A 24,079-nucleotide genomic window follows, 5' to 3' on the forward strand; every position below is an offset into this window, starting at 1 on the left:
AGGGTGGTCCACATCTCATTATGCAACTGTTCGACTGACAACCGTCTCCCCGCCATTTTCGAATGCCGGGCAGGTGCTGCCATCTATCGGCAACAAAACGAATTTTAAGTGAAATCTCGTATGTGCAGGGCAGGTGCTGTGAATTCTCTATGTAATAAAACAAGTTATACCGTAAAGAAAATTACATAATTAGATCTGGACCACCCTATATGATAGGTACAGAGCGAGACAGATCAATAAAAGGAAATATAGGATATTGAGCTTGCGAGAAAAGGCACTATATAATAGATTTAAAGCTAGTATGATTGAAAGGCATTATATGAGAGCTACGGGGTTAGACACACAAATTCAAGGCACTATATGATAGCTACATACATAGTGTGATGACCAGGGGTGCGCCTGCTGTCCCAATCTGACACAAATAGCCCAAAAAGGAGCCTTTACTATGGAAGGGCAGCCTTCTTTAGAACGGTCACAAGTATCATGAAATTCCGCTCCCTTCCTCCTTCACAGGCGAGCCCCGTCAGCATTCTCCTGCGCCTCGGGCTCCTTTTTAAGCCACACCCGCGAGCACTCCAGGTGGCTCATTAAAGGTTTGGGTCTGGATCTGCTCCCAGGTGAGGCTGAGGCACCAAGTTGGGCTTTGCAGCACCGGCAGTTCCCGACAGCTCCCCCTTGTGGTATCTACGGATCCCAACAGGGCCGTGCTGGCAAACAGTAACTCTCACACTGCCCTGCGGGAATCCGAGGCGGCGTCGCAACGCTTTGGGGTTGGTGGGGGGAGGGGTAAGGGGGGGGGGGGGGCTGCCAAATAACAGTTCGGGAAAAACAGCGTCCCCCAGAAGTCCTCTCCAACTGTCCTACTGCCTCGAAGGCGTCCCGACTGGGTAATGGCACCAGCCGCCATCCGTCACAATGGCTAGTGAGATAAAAGTCACTTCATGACAGCTACAGAGCTACACAGACCGATTAAAGGCACTACATGACATACATAGCTAGAGAAATAAAAGGCACTATATAATAGATAAAGGGCTAGACAGATCTATAAATGGCACAATATGATAGGCACAGAGCTAGACAGGTAGATATGACAGATGCTGAGCTAGACCAGTCGATGAAAGGCACTATATAATAGATGCAGAGCTAGACAGATCTATAAAAGCAACCATATGATGGACTGGTAGAAAGAGAGCTAGAGAGAGAAAAGGCACAATACGAAAGATACGATCGACAGATATAGAGTGAGAGGCGCTATATGACAGCTACAGAGCTACACAGGCTGATTAAAGGCATTATATGATAGATGGCACTAGAGCAGTCTGATTGGCACCATTCTTTATTGCATATCTGACTGGTATGTGACACACTGGCACCTTGATGATTAAAGTGATTAAAGGCACTATATGATAGATGGCACTAGAGCAGTCTGATTGGCACCATTCTTTATTGCATATCTGACTGGTATGTGACACACTGGCACCTTGATGATTAAAGTGATTAAAGGCACTATATGATAGATGGCACTAGGGCTGTCTCATTGGCACCATTCTTTATTGCATATCTGACTGGCATGTGACACACTGGCACCTTGATGATTACAGTGATTAAAGGCACTATATGATAGATGGCACTAGAGCAGTCTGATTGGCACCATTCTTTATTGCATATCTGACTGGCATGTGACACACTGGCACCTTGATGATTAAAGTGATTAAAGGCACTATATGATAGATGGCACTAGAGCAGTCTGATTGGCAGCATTCTTTATTGCATATCTGACGGGCATGTGACACACTGGCACCTTGATGACCACTGATGTGCCCAAAGCGGCTCCCCTCCTGCGCCTGCCCATAGTGGTGACAGAGAAAATGAGAATGTATGAGTCAAAGACATTTAAATAAGATAAACAGGTAGATGAAAGGCGCTATATAACAGATTGGTATGAAAGGCAGGTGTATGGACGTTGAGTAGCCTGATGTACAGAGCCCAGTGAAAGCCCACCTTTCCAGCACGCGGTGTTCCTATGCAGGGGCTTCATTTAAATGAAACGGCCCCCCCCGTGGATATGCTGGGCGGTACTTTGACCCCACAGCCCCCTCTTCTGCTCTCGTGTGGACATAAATGAACAGGCAGAGCGGAGACAACACGTGCCTGCTGGCTCACCCTGGTGGTCTTTGTGCCACCCCTCCCTACGTACCTGCAAATGCCTACTTTGTATCAAGCAGAGCATGCGCCATCTTTAGAAACCTCACATTTCGGATTCATAAAAAGTGGAGAAATTGGTGAGAGAAAAACGCCACACAGCAGAATAACTGGTAGCGGGTGCCAAGTGTGGACAAAGGGCACAGACTTACCTGGTAGTACCTCACAGGGGCTTCTCCTCTGCTGAAATCCAATGGTGAGCCTCCTTAAGGGTCCTGGCATGGAGTCGAGGCCATTGAGGAAGATGGCGTCACCTCTGAGCCCAAGGGATGTGTGATGTGGAGCGGCTGGTGTGAAGGGTGCAGTCAGTGCCAGGCAGGGCATGGGAAGAACAGGCTGCCTTCACACCCCTGTGCCCTGAGGTGCCCGTCCAGTCTGCCGTCTCTTCACCCTCACCTCAGGTTGTTACCATGCAGGTCCACATTCCTCCTCTTACAGTATGTGGGACGAACTGAAGACCCAAAAACATCAACCTCTCCAATGGAGGCTTCAACCGTTCTTACAAAGTAATGAAGGCAGCGAGAAAACGGAAACTTCTGGAACAAAACAAAAATGCAAAGGGCCGACCAGGAGAAGGATAACTTAATAAAATAAAATAATTCACTCCATTTATATAGCGCCTTACATAAGCGAGTGGGAAGGCACCTCAACATCAACCAAAGTGTCCCACCCACCTGTATGATGAGACCACCGCCATTCTTGTGCCAGTCTGCTTAGCACACATGAGCTGTTAGGTGGTGAAGGGGTTAGAGAGACAGACAGGGGATGATTAGGGGACCTGAATGACCAGGCTGTGGTGGGCAATCAATTTAGCCAGGACATCGGTGGGATTTCAGAAGATGCCCAGGAATCTCTTATGACCACAGAGAGTCAGGGCTTCAGTTTTATGTCTCATCTGAAAGACGGTGCCACGTTTACATCACGGCGTCTCCATCCCTGTGCTGCTTTGGGGGGGTAGGGGTGGCGGGCGGGGCACTGGTATCCACATTCAGACCACAGGGTAAGCGTCCCCTGCTGGCCTCACCAACACCTTCTTCCAGCAGCAACCCCAGCTTTTCCTAGGTGGTCTCTCATCCAAGTACTGGCCGGGCCTGAACAAGCCGAGACCTTCAGGTGGGTGACCCCTTCTGAAGGGCAGGTGCTGTGACTCCATGCTGCTCCTTCCTGCATCCCCCCCCCAGTCACGTCAGTCGAGTGTCACCACACCTGCCTCACCCCCTGCCAGTTTTATTTCATACTTGCTCCTCCTCCTCACCCGGACCCCTCAAATCTCACTCCATCCCAGCACCGTATCTCTGTCCCCTTTGACTCGCTTGATCCTGTACCACCAATCCAGTGGGCACACTTCATACTTATATAGCGCCTTACATAGGCAGTGAGGAACCACTTGAAGCAGCACCCACCTGGATGATGAGATGGCAGCCATTCCTGTGTCAGTCTGCTCACCACACATGAGCTGTCAGGTGGTGGTGGTGGTGGGGGGGCGTTGATGTAGACAGGGGGGTAATTAGTGGCCAGAATGACCAGACTGTACTGGGCAGTTTACCCTGGACATCAGGGTACCCCCTACTCTTTACAAAGGATGCCCAGAGGCCTTTTATGACCACAGAGAGTCAGGACCTTGGGTTTTACGTCTCACCTGAAGGACGGCGTCACTTCTACAGCCCAGTGTCCCTGTCACTGCACCGGGGTCCCCACCCACGGACCACAGGATCAGCGTCCCCTGCTGGCCTCACCAGCACGTCTGCCAGCAGCAACCCAAGCTTTCCCTCCATGGTCTCCAGCCTGGTGGGTGGCTTGTCCTGAAGTGACCACTAAGCCTCGGTGGGGACAGAGGAGGTCCCAGTGTTAGGTGGTGAATCCAATCCAGCATTGCGATCTTCATTCAGAGACCACCATCCAAACATCTTGGCCGGGCAGCCCAATGAACTCAGAATTATGATATTCTTATTGGGGGGGGCTGCAATCTGACTGACTTGATGGGGGTCAACGCTTCTTTTGAGTTTTGCCCCCCCCCCCCAATCTGCGTTCACTTTAACATTAAAGGGTCTTTTACTGTTACTAAATGTCAAGTCCACTGGGAACAACCAGCTAGGAGAACATCTGAGAACGTCAAGGGGGGTGAAGGCCTTCAGAGGGGCTGCACTCAGTTATGGCAGGTTAGCATTTCCTTGTCATCGGGTGGGCTGCACGTGCCAGGCTTATGCCAGCTGATGTCTGACCGGCAACTGGTGAGGTGGGCACATTCCCCCAAAGCTCGGGAAGACCTTTTAAGTGGTCCCGCGTCATTTCTGTGGACCCCAAGCCAGCCCAGCGATCTCATGAACCTTTCCTCAGCACCCTCTTGTGCGTCTCCAGCCTCATCCACCTCATTCCTCGATTGCGACAGGAGCCGGATCACACCGGTCTGGGCAAGATGACACCTGGCAGATGTTCCTACAGCGCCCAAGGCGAGAATCTGACACTGCAGACGGCTTCAAAAAAACAAAAGAGGAGGAGGAGGAGGACGAGGAGAGCCAGCGAAGGTGAAAACTGAAACGGACAGCAAGACGCCGGCGTGACCCGAGGATGTCACTGCCTTTCTGACACTTGTTTGGTGTTGAGGTGACGAAGTTCACCGAGGACTTCAAGGCTTCAGAAATAGTGATGGGGGTGGCGGACACATTGAGAGGAGCGTAACAAAAGGCGAGGGTCTCGGGGTCAACTGGGTAAATGGACGACGAGTCTAGGAGGTGGTGCAGCCAAATGTAGGTGAGGGTGTGGACCACGTGGGTGAGCCCCCTGTGAGGCGTCACGTCACACAGTATGGTGACACCTTAAAAAAGAGCGCAATATAAAGTCCAGGATGGCAAACAAAGACCTCCGTCTGACTGCAGAAGACCTTCAGGAAGACTGAGCCGACTCTGGAGTGGTGGTCCACTGTTCTACTGTGCAGCAACACCTCCACAAATCGGACCCTCATGGCGGAGTCGGCAGGAGAAAACCTTTGCCGTGTCCTCGTCACAAAATTCAGCGCCTGAAGTCTGCAAATGGACATCTAAACAAGCCTGACACATTCTGGGCAACGAGTCCTGTGGGCTGACAGAGTCAAAGTAGAACTTACTGGGCACAACATGCAAAGGTGGGCTAGGAGATAAAAGGGGGGCCGAATTCTAGTAAAAGAACACGTCTGCATCAATTTAAATATGGCGATGCTGGGGGGCTTGTGTGGCAGCCAGTGCCACAGGGGGGGCACATCATTGGTGGAGGGAAGAATGGAGTCCAAGAGATAGCAGTAAATTATGGGGGGCAAACATCAGACCACCAAGTTATAAAGAGGATGGGGGTCCGATGACAAGATAATGACCTGAAACACACAATAAAATCTACAATGGGACACCTCAAGAGGCGCAAGCTGATGGTCCTGCCATGGCCCTCCTAGACCCCCCGACCTGAATGTCATGGCAAATCAGTGGTGGTCTCAAAAAGGAGCAAAGCAGGCAAGACGGCCCAAGAATCTCACAGAATTAGAAGCCTCTTATAATAAACAAAAGACTCCAAGTTAAGAACTGATACCCACCAAAGGGGGTCTTACTGAGCACATCGGGGGTCACTTCAGGCCCTTTACATTTTTTTTTTTTTTTTGCTCTTTTGTACCCGTCGATGTAATCTTGTTTAAAATCTTAAAGAAACGTGTCCTCTTGCACTCGACGCCTTTTGGTGGTCTTCTGCTCAGAGACGCACGTTTGAAGTGGGGGAGGGGGTTGGAGTGTGTAAAAGCGAAGTGATCACCAGGGCCGAAACGGTGGGTCGGCTGGCCTTGGGTACGCCGTGACTCAGCAGCAGTGGTGGTCTCTGCACACGGGGGCCTCAGACGTCCTCCTCCTCAAAAATACTGTTTTATTTGTTTTTATTAATATTATTAAAAACCCCACAGCCACTGCGGCCCTCCAGGACTGTAACTGAGACCCCCTACCTGACTGATGATCACTTGCTGCCCACTCAGATTCAAGGCTGCCCACCACTGAATATCCCTCAGCACTTAATGGAGGACACGACACAAATGTGAGTATTGGAACAAAGTGCAGGGTGAGGAAGAAAATAGATAGATAGATACGAGATTTAAAAGGCACTATATGATAAATAGATATAAAAGGCACTATATGATAAATAGATATAAAAGGCACTATATGATAGATATAAAAGGCACTATATGATAGATATGAGATATAAAAGGCACTATATGATAAATAGATATAAAAGGCACTATATAATAGAGATATAAAAGGCACTATATGATAAATAGATATAAAAGGCACTATATAATAGATAGAGATATAAAAGGCACTATATGAAAAATAAATATAAAAGGCACTATATAATAAGATATAAAAGGCACTATATGATAGATATAAAAGGCACTATATGATAGATAGATATAAAAGGCACTATGATAGATATAAAAGGCACTATATGATAGATAGATATAAAAGGCACTATATGATAGAGATAGATATAAAAGGCACTATATAATAGAGATATAAAAGGCACCATATGATAGATAGATAAACATGTGAATGGCACTATATAATAGATATAGTGCCTTTCAAATTAATCTATGATAGACACACAGACAGTGTGCCCGGCGGCCAGCTAGAAAACCAGAGCAGGTGCCAGCTGGGCAGCTCGAGGTCACAGCGTTAAACTGAAGCTTCATGTAACTACAAAAAAAATAAACGACCAGGCAAACGTCAGACCAACACATAAAAAGACAAAAAAAATCAAAACTACAAACTTCTCAAAATTTGAAACAATTAGCTCAACTTGGCAGAAACTAAAGGTCGTGAAGCTCTGCCCCCTTTTCGCAGCCCCTTTGGATTTCCCCAGTACATCGACTTGGCACTGCAGGCAGGGTGGGGGCGTGTAAGAGAAGCCATTTCACAACCTTGAAGAGCGTGCGTACTACCAGTGTACACCAGCAGATGGCACTGCTGCCAACATCTGAAACTTCACTGAGCACAGTCTGAGAACAATAACAATTGTTTACATTTATAAAGCGCCTTTCTCACTACTCGAGTGAGTGGGGAGCCACTTGAACCACTTCTGATGTGTGGTGTCCACCCGGATGATGTGAGGGGTTGATTAGGGGGCCACAATGACCAGGCCATGGTGGGCAATTTAGCCTGAACATTGAGAAACAAACACCCTGCTCTTTACGAAGGACACCCCAGGGGTCTTTTATGACCACAGAGAGTCAGGACTTCGGTGTTACGTCTCATCTGAAGGACGGCACCAAGTGTCCCCTTGTCACTGTATTAGGATCCACAGCCCAAGCTTTTTCCTAGATGGTCTCCCATCCAAGTCCTGGTGGGGCCTGACTGTGCTTGGGTGCAGGTGGATGATGACATCTTCTGTGGCTGCCAAAAGCGGTGCTTCAATAATCCTGTGCCAACAGACCTCAGCGGGCACCTAAACCTCCTCAGGTGGTGGTGCCATTATCTTGATAAAGACATTTCAGGGTCTTCTCGTCCGTGTCGTACTATTAAAGCGTATTCCCCGGCCACCCCACAGTGGCTGTCCCTTTTCCTAATCACCAGTCGCCCCCCCATCATCATAGCATCTTTCACGTTTTATTGCACCTGTCCTGACAGAAGCCGCCCAAGTCACATCTCAATGCTTTTCTCCTCAAACCTTACGGCAGTCACACCACACTGGCGTGGCCAGCCATTCTCGGGATGGGGGGGCACTCTGATCCTTTTCAGGCGTGTGGGCCGACATACCCAGCGACACTGCAGTCTGCAACTCTCCACCGCAAACACCAACCTGGTTTGAAATGTTCCTGTAACGCACGGGTGACAGCTGGCCACCCATGAGCACATCACGCAGCGATGACAAAGAAGAGACACCAAGGATCTGCACCCCACAAATAGACTTTGGGGGCTCAGCTGTTGGGTGTCGATCAGAATGGGGGGAAAAAAAGAAAAGGACTCGATAGCAAAGGCTTTACGGGTACGGCGAGTTCTGCTAAGGCACCGGCGTCATCATGGGGAACCGCTGCAGAGTCACCACACTGCGGCCTAACGTCACAAACCCGGCTGTGTCATCGGACATCCTCTGGTGACGGGATCAGCGACTGCAGGCGGCAACAGTGACATCCCCTTCTATGAGAAGTCACGTGACATCACCTACAGGTGACTTATCGCCACTTTCCCTGCCAGTCCCACTGAGCGACATGATGAGGACAAGCGCATACGAAGGAGACAAATCAAACCGGGTCACAAAATGTGTTTGATGGTCTTCTAAAAGACATGGCTATGGCAGAGGTGCGAATACTAGGGAATGAAAAGGGCCAATCCACCTTAATAAAAGGATAAGTATCAGTGTGTTTGTCCATTTGGAACGTCGGTCACTCCAACAGATGGCGCATCACAAACATTGTTGGTGATAAATGCATTCTTCATTCCCACAAATGATGCATCACAAATATTTTTGAGGATGAAATGTTTTAGATAGATAGATAGATAGATAGATATGAAAGGCACTATAAGATAGATAGATATGAAAGGCACTATAAGATAGATAGATAGATAGATATGAAAGGCACTATAAGATAGATAGATAGATAGATACTTTATTAATCCCAAGGGGAAATGCTTTGCATTTGTCATTTCAACAGATGGTGCTTGACAAACATTTTTAGTAATAAAATGCATTGCATTGGTCGTTCCAACAGGTGGAGCATCACAAATATTAACAGTGCTTTTACAAATCCCATAGCAAATGACATATAAGGGTGCACTGCAAATGTTAATGCTGAGGTCCACGTTGAGTACTTGGATTCCAACCCATCTGAGACCGGTAGCACAGCCTCTCTTCCGAAAGGAAAGACTAGACCCCCACAGTGTTATCGTACCAGAGGTGAGTTTACTAAGAGAATCAAAAAAGCAGGCAGGAAAGCTCGAGGTCAAAAGACCTTAATAAAAGGATACGTGACAGTACGTCTGTCCATTTGGAATGTCTGTCACTCACATTTTTGGTGATGAAATGCTTGGCATTTGTCATTTCAACACATGGCGCATCAGAAACATTATCATTGATTTTACGAATCTCATTCCACATGGCATATAACAGAGACCTATGCATTGAACTGGTAATCCTGGGCGACACGGTGGTAGTGCTGCTGCTGCCTCACAGTAAGGAGACCTGGGTTCACATCCCAGGTCCTCCCTGCATGGAGTTTGCATGTTCTCCTCGTGTCCCAGTGGGCTTTTTCTGTGTGCTCCGTTTCCCTCCCACAGTCTAAAGACCTGCAGGTTAGGTGTGTTGATGATCCTAAATTGTCCATAGTGTGACTCAGCTCTCTCTGTGTGTGTGTGTGTTCACCCAGCAATGGAGCAGCGCCCAGCCCAGGGTTTTTTTTTTTCCAGCCTTGCGCCTCACGCTAGATGGGATATTCTCCAGCATCCCCTGACCCTGTTTAGGACTAAGCAAATGACTGACTTCTCATTCTAACAGATGGCGCATCACAAACACTTGTAGTAGTAACATGCATTGCATTGGTCGTTCCAACAGGTGGAGCATCACAAATATTAACAGTGCTTTTACGAATCCCATAGCAAATGGCATATAATGGTGCACTGCAAATGTTAATGCTGAGGTCTACGTTGATTACTTGGATTCCAACCCATCTGAGACAGGTAGCACAGTTACTCTTCCGAAAGGCAAGACTAGACCCAGTGTTATCGTACCAGAGGTGAGTTTATTAAGAGAATTAAAAAAGCAGGCAGGAAAGCTTCGGGGTTAATACTCCTTAATAAAAGGATAAGTGTCATTGTGTCTGTCCATTTGGAATGTCATTCACTCCAACAGATGGCGCAGCACAAACATTTTTGGTGATAAATACATCCTTCATTCCCACAGATGGTGCATCACATTTTTGTGAGTAAAATGCTTTGCATTTGTCATTCCAACAGATGGTTCATCATAAATATTAACACTGCTTTAACGCTGAGGTCTACCTTGGATTTGAAGTCGACTTAGATGAGCAGCACAGCTAGTCTTCTGAACGGCATCACTAGACCCAGTGTTATTGTGCCAGAGGGGGATTATTAGAGAATCAAAAAAGCAGACAGAAAAGTTCAGGGCCAATCCACCTTAATAAAAAGATAAGTGTCCGTGTGTCTCTCCCGTCGCTGTGTCTCTGTCACTTCAAATGATGGCACACCACAAACATTGTTTTGTAATAAAATGCACTGCATTTGTCTTTCCAACAGATGGCGCACCATAACCATTAACATTGCTTTTACGAATCCCATACCAGATGGCACATAACAGAGATGTGTTCATTGCACGGGGCACTGCAAATGTGAACGGTAAGGTCCACATTGATTACTTGGGCCGCTGGTGTAGCCGGGGGGCCGTACACCCTGGGGTGCACTTTTTTTTAGGGGTGTAATAAACTTTCATACTAGACTTTTTTTTTTTTTAGACATTTCTGTTTGATAGGGCTTTGGCAAGCTAATGTGTGTTGTCTATGTCAAAATTACGCCATGTTTAATGTTTAAAAAGTGTTAAATACTTACGGTGCAGAGTTCTATTTCACAAATGCAAATCTTGACCAGTTTGCAGAAGTACTCCGACCGAATGGGACGAACCCCTTAATCTCATTATTAACATTTCATTATTCTCTCAGTCTCAAGAAGAGGCAACAAAAGAGAGTGGGGCTGCTTGTAGAAAAAAAAGAAAGGCAAGGGGAGTTAAAAAAGAATGAAGGGGCATTATGGCAAAAAACGCAATCATCTCTATCTCTCTCTATATAAAATCCAACTTTTGTCCGCTTTTTATGAGAGAACTACTTAATGGATTTAGATGGGTGTTTTTCCCCCCCAGAATTTGTCTGAACATTCCGGTTCATTTTGCGACTTCTCTCATCGTGTCAAGTATCATAGTTCACCCGCAGGAGCGATTTATTCGGGCTAATCCAAGAGGAGGGGGAAGCGTAACCTCAGGAGTGGGGAGCCGGGCAGGACCCTCCTCACTGTCCTGCTCCACTACTAAGTGGGCACTGCTAGGATTTTAATAAATAAAAATGTTAAAAATTTCATTTTTTGTATGACACGTATTGTTTTACTTTGTAAGTTGATTTGGGGGTGGGCTCGTACAAACTCAAAGCCAACCCCAGGTGACAAAAACAACGCCACTGACTTGTATTTCAGCCCGGGTTAGATGGGTGGCACAGCTCGTCTTTTCCATAAAGGATTATAGTGTAAAGGAGTAAACGGTACGTCGTGGGACACATCAGCACCAAAGCCACTTCACTTCAAATCCCATCACACGTCGAAAGAACATGAAAACTGTATTAAAGAAAAAAAAAAAAAAAAAGAAAGCCTACGAGATGCCACCAAACCCGTAAGCAGCATCGAGTCAGACCGGTGCCCCGGCACGCACTTCACGCAGTTGACACAAGAGAAGAAGCCCCCCATAAGTGGAACAGAGTTTATTAAAAAGAGCAAGCAGTTTGTTACAGCACAAATGCAAGGCCGCCTTCCTCGACCCGACGTATTGCTCAACGGTTCAATCAAATCCCTGGGACTACTTTGGCAAATTTGCTCATGCACTAAAGCGGCACTAAAACGTGGACTCATTCGGAATCGATTTCAACTCCTTCTCAGGTACATAATGAAGGTCAAGTCATAAAATAAAAACCCAAGAGATACTAAAGAACATCAGGGTGACGTCAAGAATCCCACCCACTCCCCCCAAACCCGCTGATGGCGCACCACGGCCTGCAGTTCTTTACACTGGGATGGCGTGGCAATAGAGATCTCACTCTCTGTCTCTACACCACAAGCCTCAAAGGCCACCCCGTGGGTGGGACTCTTAACAAAATTGGAAGACCCCTCCACCCCCACCCCACCCCACCCGGTGCCTTAAAGCACAAACTTGTTTCCCCATTATGAAATCTCATTAAAAAAATAAACGAATGGTAAAAACAACACAAGTCTCTTAAGCATTAAAATGGCTGTGATGACCGCTGAAGTGATCTACACGCTGATTTACGGGATGCCCTCCACTTACGTTTCTGTCCTGGTAAGAAAAATACTTAAGTATAAGAAACTACAAAAAAAAAAAACAAACCAACTGGTCCTCCCACCTTCATAGGAGTAACTGAACTCTGCGGTCACCGTTACAAAGTTCGACGATTTACACTTCCTGCCTTCCCAAACTGGACACAGCGACGAGGAACGTCTCTTCAATGCCTGCCGTCTTGTTGAAACGTTACCGTCGGCCTGAATGGGACCCTTCTCGTTAACAAGCCCGTATGGTAAAAGGCGTCTCCCTATACCCTAAAGATCGTTGGCTATCTCTGTACAGGTACATACGTGCAGACAATCAGTGACAGGAACAAAAAAAAAAGTAGGCAGCTTGTGTCCACTTGCACCCGTGCTCGGCCTCAGGCCCTGGCTGACAGCTTCTCGTGGCACAGCTTTTAGGGCACTCGAGAAAAGGGCCGGCAGGTAATGCTGAATTTTAATGACACCAAAATAAAAGCATAATTGTTGTAGTGAACTTAATATAACCTGAAAGTTACCGTCCTGACAGAAAAAAAAAAAAAGGGAATCGAAAGGTGACGTTTGTTTCAAGCCCTGCGTCATCGTCGTCATCATACTGTGTATATAAATAGAGACCGACGCCACATACACCATCATTAAGAAATACAGTTAGTAGTAAAAGCAGAGCTCTAAGACAAACTTCTCAAAATACTGCGTGGCGGGGAAGCCACCGGGCCCGGCTGGTCTCACACTTGATCGGAGCTGAACTCCATATCCAGGGTCAGCGATTCTGCAAAACAAGAAGGCGAAGGAAGAGGCGTTAACAATACGGCGGGGTGCCCGGGCTCAACGTATACGTCATCTACGAAGCAAGCGGGAACACTCACGACACGAACAGAAATGGAGGTTAACGACAAAAAGGCTGTGGATAGGAAAGGATGTGGAAGTGCAGAGCTGCAAGGCCAGCAAGCCAAACCCCCTCCCCCAGACCCCCATCTGCCACCACCCCCTTGATGCGAGGTTAGCTACGCACGCAGGCTGCAAGGACGAGCAGACACAGCAAAAGCCAAAGAATCTCAACAAATTAAAAACCTTGTGAGTGAACGAGTCTACCAGCCACTGAGGGATGCTCAACGTTACCTAGTTGCCCTCCGCCGCTGGCTTCCGCTCCTTCATTGTGAATCAGGGTATCGAACGTGCTGGGAGACATCGGGAACGGGTCGCTGGCATTGCCGCAGTTTGTCCTGCACACAAAGAACAGAAAAAATTAGCACCGCTGCCGGCTGCTGTAATATGCTGCTATGCCTGGGGAGAAGCAAAAAGGGCCTAGAGGAGGTTAAGGGACACGGCGACACCTGGACATGCGACTACAGAGCTCAGTCTTCTTAACTTAGAGGTGATACCTGGTTTTTTTTTTTTTTGCTTAACACTGTCATGGGCATCAGGCACAGGCTGGCGATCCAGCTGGGATGCTTCAAGGTCCCTTACCCCACTAAGAGGCCATTTTAACAAAGGGAGACTAATCACATGGATTATTTGTTCCCCCAATTCAATAGATGGCAGACTTCCTGGGCTACGCTGCTTGCATGGACACCAGGCTGGGAATTGCAGTCCAGCTGGACAACCCTGTTGTGGTCCATGAGTGCTACCAGGGGGAGCTGCAGGAACAGACTGACCCAGAAGTGCTTCCAGTGTGCAGTGCTGGGGCAGCCAGAGACCTCTGCAGCTCCACTGGACAGCCAATTGGATTGCAGCCTTTCATCACCTGGTTGACTCGACTCAAGCCGGAGAACTCCTCCCACAACCCTCACCTTAACCACCGTGTAACCATCTAAAGCAGGGGTCCCCAACTCTGGTCCTAGGGAGACCGCAGTGGCTGCAGGTTTTCATTCCCTCCCTTTTCTTAATTAGTGACCCATTTTTGCTGCTAATTAACTTCATTTGAATTCATTTTAATTGACTTGCTCTTGAAGACTCAGACCCCTTAATTGTTTCTTTTTCCTTAACAATAATGAGATACACAATGAGACAAAAACAGGACCAGCAAACTCTGCCCATCATACGATATCTGAAAATAAACAAAGATGAGGGGCTCAGGAACGTCGATCTGCTCAGGTCCACAAAACATTTTATCAGAGCTCTTAGAAAAGAGAGAATCAACAATTCTGGAAGTGTCTGCTATTGCACAATGAGAGCAGCAACAAGCCAGAGAATTAAAGAACGAGTTTAACTAACAAGAAGAATCTGCGCCTGATTGAGCAACTGGTTGGAGTGAAATTGGTTGGAGTTTGAGGCCCTGACTTAGGTGGTCTTCTGTTGGCTCACTGACTTCATATTTCATTTGTGTTTGGGTGCCGTTTAAGGAAAGAAATGAAGCAATTCAGGGGAACAATAAAGACATGCAGGGGAACAAAATCTTTAAAAAACAAAAAACTCAAATCAATTAAAATGAATTCAAAACAAGTTAATTAGCAGCAAAAATAGGCCACTAATTAAGAAAAGGGTTAGAATGAAAATCTGCAGCCACTGCGGCCCTCCAGGACTGGAGTTGGAGACCCCTGATCTAAAGCGACAGCCTCCTCAATGTAGAGGAGCATTCAACGGCATCAGTGGTGCTGTGTGTGCTCTCTGGTGTTCAGTGTGACAATGATGGTGTCGCACTTGACGTGAGCTTGAAAGATTCAGCAGCGATATGAACAGCGGAATATGAATTTGAAGTAAACGGTGGGCCACACTCCATCAGAAGGGCTGCTGTTAAGAGGGCGGATAACAAGGAGCCACAGGAGATGACGATTTCAGTGCTCAGAACACTCGAAATCAACAAATTTGGCGTAACGGCACCAGTGGAGCACAGACAAGGCTGCATAGCACCCACCTCTAAACAAGTAACTCAAGACATGTAACACAACTGTCTATATCAAGGGTGTCCAACTCCAGTCCTGGAGGGCTACAGTTGCTGCAGGTTTTCATTCTAACCATCTTCTTCATTAGTGACCATTTTTGGCTGCTAATTAACTTCTTTTGCCTTAGTTTTAATTAGCTTGACTCGGGCCCTTTAGTTGTTCCTTTTTCCTTAATGAGCAGCCAAACAATAATGAGACACAAAACAAAGCCGCCACATGAGCGGCTCACCTGTGCCCATCACACAATATCTGAAAATAAAGAAAGGTGCAGGTCTCAGTAAGGCTGATCTGCTCAGGTCACCAAAACATTTTGATGGTGCACTTAGGAAAAAAAAAAAACAGAAAATCAACATTTTTGGAAATGTCTGCTGTGGCAGAATGAGAGCAGCAATAAGCCATGGAATTAAATAACGGGCTTAATTAACAACAAGAATCAGCTTCTTATGAAGAGATTGGTTGGAGTGAAATTGGTTGGAGTTTGAAGCCCCACTTTAGCTAGTCATCCGTTGGCTCGTTTCACATCTCGTTTCTGTTTGGCTGTCATTTAATAAAGAAAGGACTCGTGATCTAATCCAAGTTATGTTTCATGTCGACGGTTTGACTGAAAGCCTGTCATTTTAAGTTGTATAGAAAATTGTCACCTTGCCTATGTGATTGCTTATCAAGAGAAGAATAACTTTTGTTCACAGTCTGCCTTTTAAAACACTCTCAAGTTTAGCATTGTTCAAATCTGGAATAGCTTGCCAATAGGAATTCGCCAGGCTAATACAGTGGAGCACTTTAAAAAAACTGCTAAAAACTCATTACTTTAACACGGCTTTCTCACAGCTTCATTTTAGTTTAATCCTGATACTCTGTATATTCAATTAATTATCATTATCATTCATGGTGGCTCCGAAATCCATACTAACCCCTACTTTTTCTGCTGTTCTTTTTCCGGTTTTCTGTGCCGGATCACCACCTGATCAAAGCACCGTGATGTCCCTACATTGATGGATTAAAGGCTAGAGGTCCACATGACCATCATCATCAAGTTCTTCCATGTGAACCCTGAATACAATGAGGACTGATTGAGGTCACTGATGTTAGGTAGAATGCCTAGAGGGGGCTGGGTGGTCTCGTGGCCTCGGACCCCCTGCAGATTTTTTTTTTTTTCCCAGCCGTCTGGAGTTTTTCTGTCTTCCCTGGCCATCGGACCTTACTTTTATTCTATGTTAATTAGTATTACCTAATTTTGTTTTCTTATATATTTTGTCTTTTTTCTTTCTTTATCTTGTAATGCACTTTGAGCTACATCATTTGTATAAAAATGTCATATAGAAATAAATACTGTATTGTTGTTGTTGTAAAGGAACTTAGTTTAAATTAGATTAGGTAAATTTATTAATCCCATGGGGACACTCAGATGCATACAGCAGCAGAAACATAAAAACAAGGACCTGTACTCACAGGACAGACAATAAAGCCACTTAGCAATCAACTGATCGATAAGTTAATAAAGTGTATGTTGTGTAGGTATTTCAAAATGAAGTTTCATTGAAAAGTGTTACATGCTGCCTGACATCAAACAGTCACTACTTTTTATAACACACTTCCACAAGAGCCTGATAACCAGTTACTGTGGAGGACCCCAGTTCTGGACACCAGTAATGACCGCAGGTTTTCATCGCAAGCCATCTGCAAATTTAATGTCAATTTTCCTTTAAAACTGAACTTCATATTTAACATCAAAGTAAAATCTGTTAAACTGTCGCAATGTTTGCCTATGTGCTAAGCTGGAAGGAGCTGCTTTTAAATACATGGGTTACACAAAAATTTCTGGAATTGTTATAAGAAATTGTACTTATCATACAATCTCTATTTAATCCATGTCAAAGTGCGGCCCTTGAGATGTAATACGCTTGTTCAAGGGCTTCTTCCGTTACCAGAAACGTCTCCTTGTACTTCATCTTTTCTTACCTGTGATTTTTTTTTGTGGATTTTTTCCATGGTAGCCAATTGTTTCTCTTCCCTTGGTTTCAATTTTAAAGTCCGTGAAAGACCAGGGGATACAGGGAGTGCAAAGCAACAACCACATTCATTTTGGTCAAAAATGCTGACTGTCAATATGGCGTCTGCTGGTGGGCTGCCATGGTGAGGAGGTGTGTGCCTGTGGGCCCCCATGGTGAGGTGGTGTGTGGCGGTGGGCCGCCACGGTGAGGCGGTGTGTGCCAGTGGGCCTCCACAGTAAGGCGGTGTGTGCCAGTGGGCCTCCACAGTGAGGCGGTGTGTGCCAGTGGGCCTCCACAGTGAGGCGGTGTGTGCTAGTGGGTCCCCATGGTGAGGCAGTGTGTGCTGATGAGCCCCCATGGTGAGGTGGTGTGTGCCGGTGGGCCACCACGGTGAGGCAGTGTATCCCCACGGTGAGGCGGTGTGTGCTGTCGAGCCCCCATGGTGAGGCGGTGGGACGCCACAGTGAGTGCCTGTGGGTCCCCACGGGGAGGCGGTGTGTGACGGTGGGTCCCCATGGTGAGGTGGTGGGTCCCCATGGTGAGGCGGTGTGTGCTGGTGAGCCCCCATGGTGAGGCGGTGGGCCGCCACGGTGAGTGCCAGTGGGCTGCCATGATGTATTTTTTCCCTGATGGTTTCCCACAGACGCCTCAGCAGTTTAGTGTAATGTTGCTGATTAACAGAGAAACAAGTCTGTCCGTTTGCTAAAATGCGATCATTGATCTTTTGATGTTCGATGACCTAACGTTTTTTTTTTTTTAAACTAAAAAGGAAAAAAAAAAGAAAAAAAAAAAAGAAAAAAGCCCCGCAGGAGTCACATGCTCACCTGTAGAACAGATGGCACAAACTCTCACTCCATTAACTCAGCACAATGCCACTCGGCGGACTGATTAACACAACTGCAGGCATACGACATCTTGTGGCACAGTTGATAACTACACCCTAACTCCTGTGCTACTGACCAATTCCAGAAATTTTTGCCCCGGCCGTGTGTATAGTTTGAAAACAAGAGTTAGGAGGTTAAAAGGTTCCATAGTTTCTCCGACAAAAGTAAAATAAAAAGACTGAAAGGAATTTATGACACATCAGTATAAGAACAAGCAAAGCATAATATCTAATTTAATGGCATGTTCCATATACCAAGGCCACCACCACAAGCATGTGTCATCCCTACCAGGGAAATCCTTTTGTCAACAGGTCACTGTCAGGCAGGTCCATGGTCAAAAGTGGGCACCTACGGAGACAGGTCATTTCTTACTAATCAGGTTTATTCTTCAGCAAATTAATTTCAAAGAAAAAGTTTAACAAAATCAGCTCCTTTGGCATCATAACTACCCAGCCTTGACAAAATAACATGTCATGGCATATGTTAGTATGGTGTGGTGACAGCAACTCTCAAGAGGATGGTTTTGTTAGACATACGGTGGATTCAGACGCCATTCACAATTCACACATTTTGCTGTGTTGCAGCTTCACACTTAAACCGTTTCATTCCTTGTTTTTACCCAAATCAAGTAAGACTTGATAACACTTCACGTTATTACTATAACATGGAAAACGTTTCAGTTTTAGGTATGTGTTCAGCATTTCTTGCCTCGCATTTCCCGTCATCCTACATTTACCCAGATCATTGTAGACACGGAGCTCACATGAAATGTATGTATTCCAAATAACGATATATTATTTATCTAATGCAACTCCAGGTACCTCACACCACGATAAAGAGACTTGAGCTGGGAGAACTTCAGATGTGTCGGTGAGGGAGATGGGATAGCAGGCTGCTTGCTACTTGTGCTTATTGATACATTTACAAAACAAAAGACTCTGACGGAGAGGTGCGAAGGAATTTAAGGTGGCCCGGGATTACAACATTTTTCGTAGGCTTCAGGGATTCTAGTGTTAATGACAACCTGCTACAGAGTGCTCAGGACCTCAGACCGGGCCAAAGCTTCACCTTCCAACAGAACAAAACAAAGACGACACAGGAGTGGCTCAGGGACAATTCTGGGAACGTCCTTGAGCGGCCCAGCCAAAGTGCAGACTTGAACCCAAACAAACATCTCGGTAGAGACCTGAAAATAGCTGTCCACAGAGGATCTCCATCCAACCTGGCAGAGCTTGAGAGGATCTGCTCTAAACGAACAAATACAGAAACAACTGCAATTACTAAGCTGGTTAGGATAACTTGGTCAGACGTTGAAATTCTGCTTTGGTGGACAAACTCGCACAAGGTGACTTACAAGATCAGAACACGTTACTATACTTCTCATTCATCCACTATTGCAAAACTGGAATTGGAAAGGCCGTCTGGAATTGTCTACATTGTAGTGCAGTCTTGAACCCAATTGAAAAATCTCTGGGGAGGCGTGAAGACAGCCATCCACCCTGTGGGGGGTACGGGGGTCTCCAGCCAACCTGATAGAGAAGAATGTCAGGAAAATCCCCAAATTCCAGGTTTGTGAAGCTAATCGCGTCAAACCCAAGATGACTCCTGCCTGGAATGGCTGCCAAAGAGGCTTCCAACTAAGGACGGAGGAAAGAGTCTGAATGCTTGTGTCAATGGGATATTTCAGGTTCTGACTCTGAATTCAATTTTCAAAAATGTCATTTGTGAAGTTTTGTTTTTGCTTTAGCAGTCTGAGTGAGGTATTGAGCGCTGCCCAATGAGGAGGTTAAAATAAATGTAAAAAGATTTTAGCAGAAGGCTGCAACAGAACAAAAAGGTTGAGGAGTCTGAAGACGTTAAGAAATGGTTATTTTCACCATTTAATACACACGTCATGTCAGGCCGGGCAATAAAATGTATGGCGCACTTAAAGTACAAGCACAAATGGCTCATAAACTACTGCCGGCATCAGGCTTCAGCACCAGGAAGCGGCCATTAGGAAGAAAATTGTGGATTTAAACCTTTGGGCTCGGCAGGTACTTTAAGATAAAAAATAAAACGCTTGTGTGTGTTTGGGCTTTCCAACGTAAATCTCAAGCGTTTGAGTAACTGAACACATTTTTCACTTCCAATCTCAGTATTGGTTCTTTTTTTAAATGCGTCGTCACTAAGAGGACCTAATTGGAGGCATTCAACACTCCCGTTTTCCGTGCTATTTGCATATCCACCATCTTGCTAGTCTCGCTTCCATCCTTTCTTTTAATCTCGGGTTTAAGACGGCAAGAAATTCTTGTCACTTTTCTTGCACCGACATTTTCCGATTATTTGAAGCTGACGGCAAAGCGTCTCTCCAATTTGTTAACTTGACAATGAGAATCGACCCTTTCTGCGAAGTGTGAACGTTACACATTTCATTTAAATTTATGCAGAAAGACAGCTTGACAGATCGGTGCTTCTTTCACACTGTTTTGTTCTACAGCCTCAGTAAATGTGCAATTAAACACGCACTAGAGGAATACACAGTGGTGTGCAATCCTCTTGAAAGTCATCCTAATTTTCAGCACGTCTAAAGATTTGTCCTCATATTTCTCCCTTTGGTATTTTTAATGTGAACTCTTCTGCTGTAACAAAGTCCAAATAAACCAGATATTGAACTGAAGGAGACAAACTCCTAAGTTCGTGTTTACCTAACTAAGCATTCAAAGCCTACACATTCATACTTTGTCAAGACCCATTTTGCTGCAATAACAGCCTTCATTCTTCCCAGTTTTTCATATTTTTCAGGAAATTCTTCCTCATACTTTTTGGCAGAATTGATCGAGATCCTCTAGGTTGGTGGGGTGGACAGCAGTTTTCAAATTGTGCCACAGATTCTCAGGTAGGGTTAAGATCAGGGCTTTGACTCGGCCATTTCAAGACATTCAGCTTTCTGTTTCTGAGCCAATCCAGTGTCGCTTTAGCCTCATTCACGCCAAGGGTCAGTCATGTTGAAAGTTGAATCTTCTCCTGAGCTGGACATTCATAGCAGACTGGTCCAAGTTCTCCTGCAAAATTGTGCAGTGTGTGTGTGTGTGTCCATCCATCGTACCTTCAACTCTGACAAGTTTCTCAGTCCCCATAGCCTGATGCTGCCCCTGTCATATTTCACTGTAGGTCTGGTGTTTCTTGAGGCCCAGGCAGTGTTAAGTTTTACACCACACATCCCTCTTTCAAGTCCGGCCAGAAAGTTCTGTGTTGGTCTCATCTGACCATAAAACCTTCTCCCTTATCTTAACAGGGTCATTCTCATGCTTTGTAGTGACTGCCATACATGTTTTCATGTGGGCCTTCTTAAGGAACGGCTTCTTATTGCTGCCCTCCCATAGAGGCCTGTTATATGGACAGCTCTTGAAATTGTGGACCCCTGCACCTTCACTCCAGTCGCAGACTTCTAAGAATGATGGTTGGATTTTTAGTCACCTCTGTCACCAGTCGATGTTTCATTTTGAAGGACGGCCTGTTCTGGAAAGAGTCTGGGTGCTGTGATGGACCTTTGATTTTCTGATGATGGACTATCAAACTCTGATATTTTCTTGTAGCCATTTTCTGCCTTGTGCATTTGACTGACTTTGTTTCTCACATCAGCTGAATGCTCGTTTGTCTTCATTTTTGCAGTGATTACCCAACAAAGGCTATGGCTTTACAAAGAGGACTTTTTATATCCAGAGAGATGTAAAGGTCTCATAAGTAGGACCTCATTATGTTTCATTACAACTGTCACCTGTGTGTCATTTGTGATTCTTTTGTCATTTGTGTGAACCTGGAGCTTCCAAAGCCCAGAGCTTTAAATACAAATGCAAACACGGACTTTGGAGTTTTTCTTCTTCAGTTAAATATCTACAGAAAATGGTTTATTTTAACTTTGGAAATGTATTGTAACAGCATATGAGTTCACATTAAAATAGTGAATGGACAAATAGGAAGACAAATCTTTTGTCGTGCAAAAAATGACAATGACTTACAAGGGGACTGAATACTTTTGCACGCAGCTGTATTAGGTGAGAAACGAGGCAGCATGAAATGTCTCAATTCATATTAGATATCGGAAAGACAAAATGTCTATTAGAGAGGAGGAAATGACTTCTGTTGATGTAAGTGGGCATCATAAAATGGGCAACAGGAAGGTCAGTTGTTAAAACGGTGCAGGGATCGATGCAGAAAAGCAGTGAGAACAGACTGGCCAGAATGAAGGACAGGAAATTCACAAGCGCTGGTCCAAAACGTCTAGAAAGACGAGCTGTAGGAACTTCAATAAACTGTTTAACCTGCCAGGGCTCTGAATAAACAAATATGGAACCAACTGTGACCACTAAGTTAGGATAATTTGGTCAGATGTTGTATTCTGCTTTGGCAGCTAAACTTACACAAGGTGACTTACAAGATCAGAACGCATTCTTGTACTTTAGATTCACCAGTGGGCAGCACGGTGGCGCAGTGGTAGCGCTGCTGCCTCGCAGTAAGGAGATCTGGGTTTGCATCCCGGGTCCTCTCTGCATGTTCTCCCCATGCCTGCCTGGGTTTGCTCCCACAGTCCAAAGGCATGCAGGTTAGGCGGACTGGCGATACTATTTGACACTAATTGGGCCATGTGTGTGTGTGTGTGTGTGTTTGGCGATGTGTGTGTTTGCCGTGTCCTGGGTTTGTTCCTGCCTTGCACCCTGTGCTAGCTGGGATAGACACCAACACAACCCTGCAACCCTGATCTGGATTAAGTAAGTTAAAAAAAAAATAATGACTGACTAACATTCACCACTGCAAACCTGGCATTGTAAGAGCCATTCCCAATTGTGTACAGTATGAACTGAATTGCACAGTGTACAATTTAAAGCACGGGTGTCGAACTCCAGGCCTGGAGGGCCGCAGTGGCTGCAGGTTTTCATTCTAACCCTTTTCCTAATCAGTGACCAGTTTTCACTGCTAATGAACTCCTTTTCCCTTCCTTTTAATTGCCCTGTTTTTAAGGATTCCGTCCTCTGAATTGATTCGTTTCTTCATTAAATGGCTGCCAAACAGAAATGAGATGTGAAACGAGCCAACAGATGACCAGCAAAACTGGAACATCAAACTCCAACCAGTTTCTTAATGAGAAGCCAATTCTTGCTGTTAATTAAACCCGTTACTTAATCCATAGCTTGCTGCTGCTCTCATTCTGCTACAGCAGACATTTCCCAAAGTGTTGATTTTCTGTTTCTGATTATTGACCTGAGAAATCAACCTTACAGAGACCCTCACCTTTCTTTATGTTCAGATAATGTGGTTAGCTGGTCACCTGTTTTCTCATTTTGTGTCTCATTATTGTTTGGCTGCTTAATTAATTAATCAATAGAAAGAACTAAGGGGTTTGAGTCGAGTTAATTAAATCTAAGGCAAAAGAATTTTAATTACCAGGAAAAACAGGTCACTAATTAAGAAGGTGGTTAGAATGAAAACCTGCAGTCATTGCGGCCCTCCAGGACTGGAGTTCGACACCCCTGGTTTAAAGAAATGCATATTATAAATGCACAGTTTATTAGGAGTAACAGAGCAACTAATATGTAAAGAAATAATTCTTATTTTGATTGATTTGTCCTTCCTTTAAATGGAATAGATCTGTACTCCATTAATTTGTCCTGCCACAAACTTTAACTCTGTAATGAATGGTGGGGGGGCGGCACGGTGGCGCAGTGGGTAGCGCTGCTGCCTCGCAGTTGGGAGATCTGGGGACCTGGGTTCGCTTCACGGGTCCTCCCTGCGTGGAGTTTGCATGTTCTCCCCGTGTCTGCGTGGGTTTCCTCCCACAGTCCAAAGACATGCAGGTTAGGTGGATTGGCGATTCTAAATTGGCCCTAGTGTGTGCTTGGTGTGTGGGTGTGTTTGTGTGTGTCCTGCGGTGGGTTGGCACCCTGCCCGGGATTGGTTCCTGCCTTGTGCCCTGTGTTGGCTGGGATTGGCTCCAGCAGACCCCCGTGACCCTGTGTTCGGATTCAGCGGGTTGGAAAATGGATGGATGGATGAATGGTGGGGTTGAAGTGGTTTTCTAAACATTACAT

The 24,079-nt window shown here is 45.7% G+C and overlaps 1 protein-coding gene across 7 annotated transcripts in view; it reads right to left on the reverse strand.

Annotated features, from left to right (window-relative positions):
* Positions 1 to 11,662: 11,662 nt before the first annotated feature.
* Positions 11,663 to 24,079, reverse strand: part of stat3 (signal transducer and activator of transcription 3 (acute-phase response factor)) — a 109,008-nt gene continuing 96,591 nt past the window's right edge. For 3 of the 7 annotated variants that reach the window (XM_028819810.2, XM_028819809.2, XM_051918835.1), the window contains exons 23-25: positions 18,300 to 18,359; positions 13,326 to 13,477; positions 11,663 to 13,023 (exon numbers count right to left, since the gene is read on the reverse strand). In XM_028819810.2, the coding sequence (XP_028675643.1) occupies positions 12,980 to 13,023; positions 13,326 to 13,477; positions 18,300 to 18,359 (256 nt within the window). In that variant the 3' untranslated portion in view covers positions 11,663 to 12,979. The remainder of the gene's footprint in view (positions 13,024 to 13,325; positions 13,478 to 18,299; positions 18,360 to 24,079) is intronic. The other 4 variants (XM_028819813.2, XM_028819812.2, XM_028819811.2 and 1 more) reach the window with 3 other exon arrangements.

The sequence above is a fragment of the Erpetoichthys calabaricus genome, chromosome 14, assembly GCF_900747795.2.
Source record: "Erpetoichthys calabaricus chromosome 14, fErpCal1.3, whole genome shotgun sequence".
Lineage (NCBI taxonomy): Eukaryota > Metazoa > Chordata > Cladistia > Polypteriformes > Polypteridae > Erpetoichthys > Erpetoichthys calabaricus.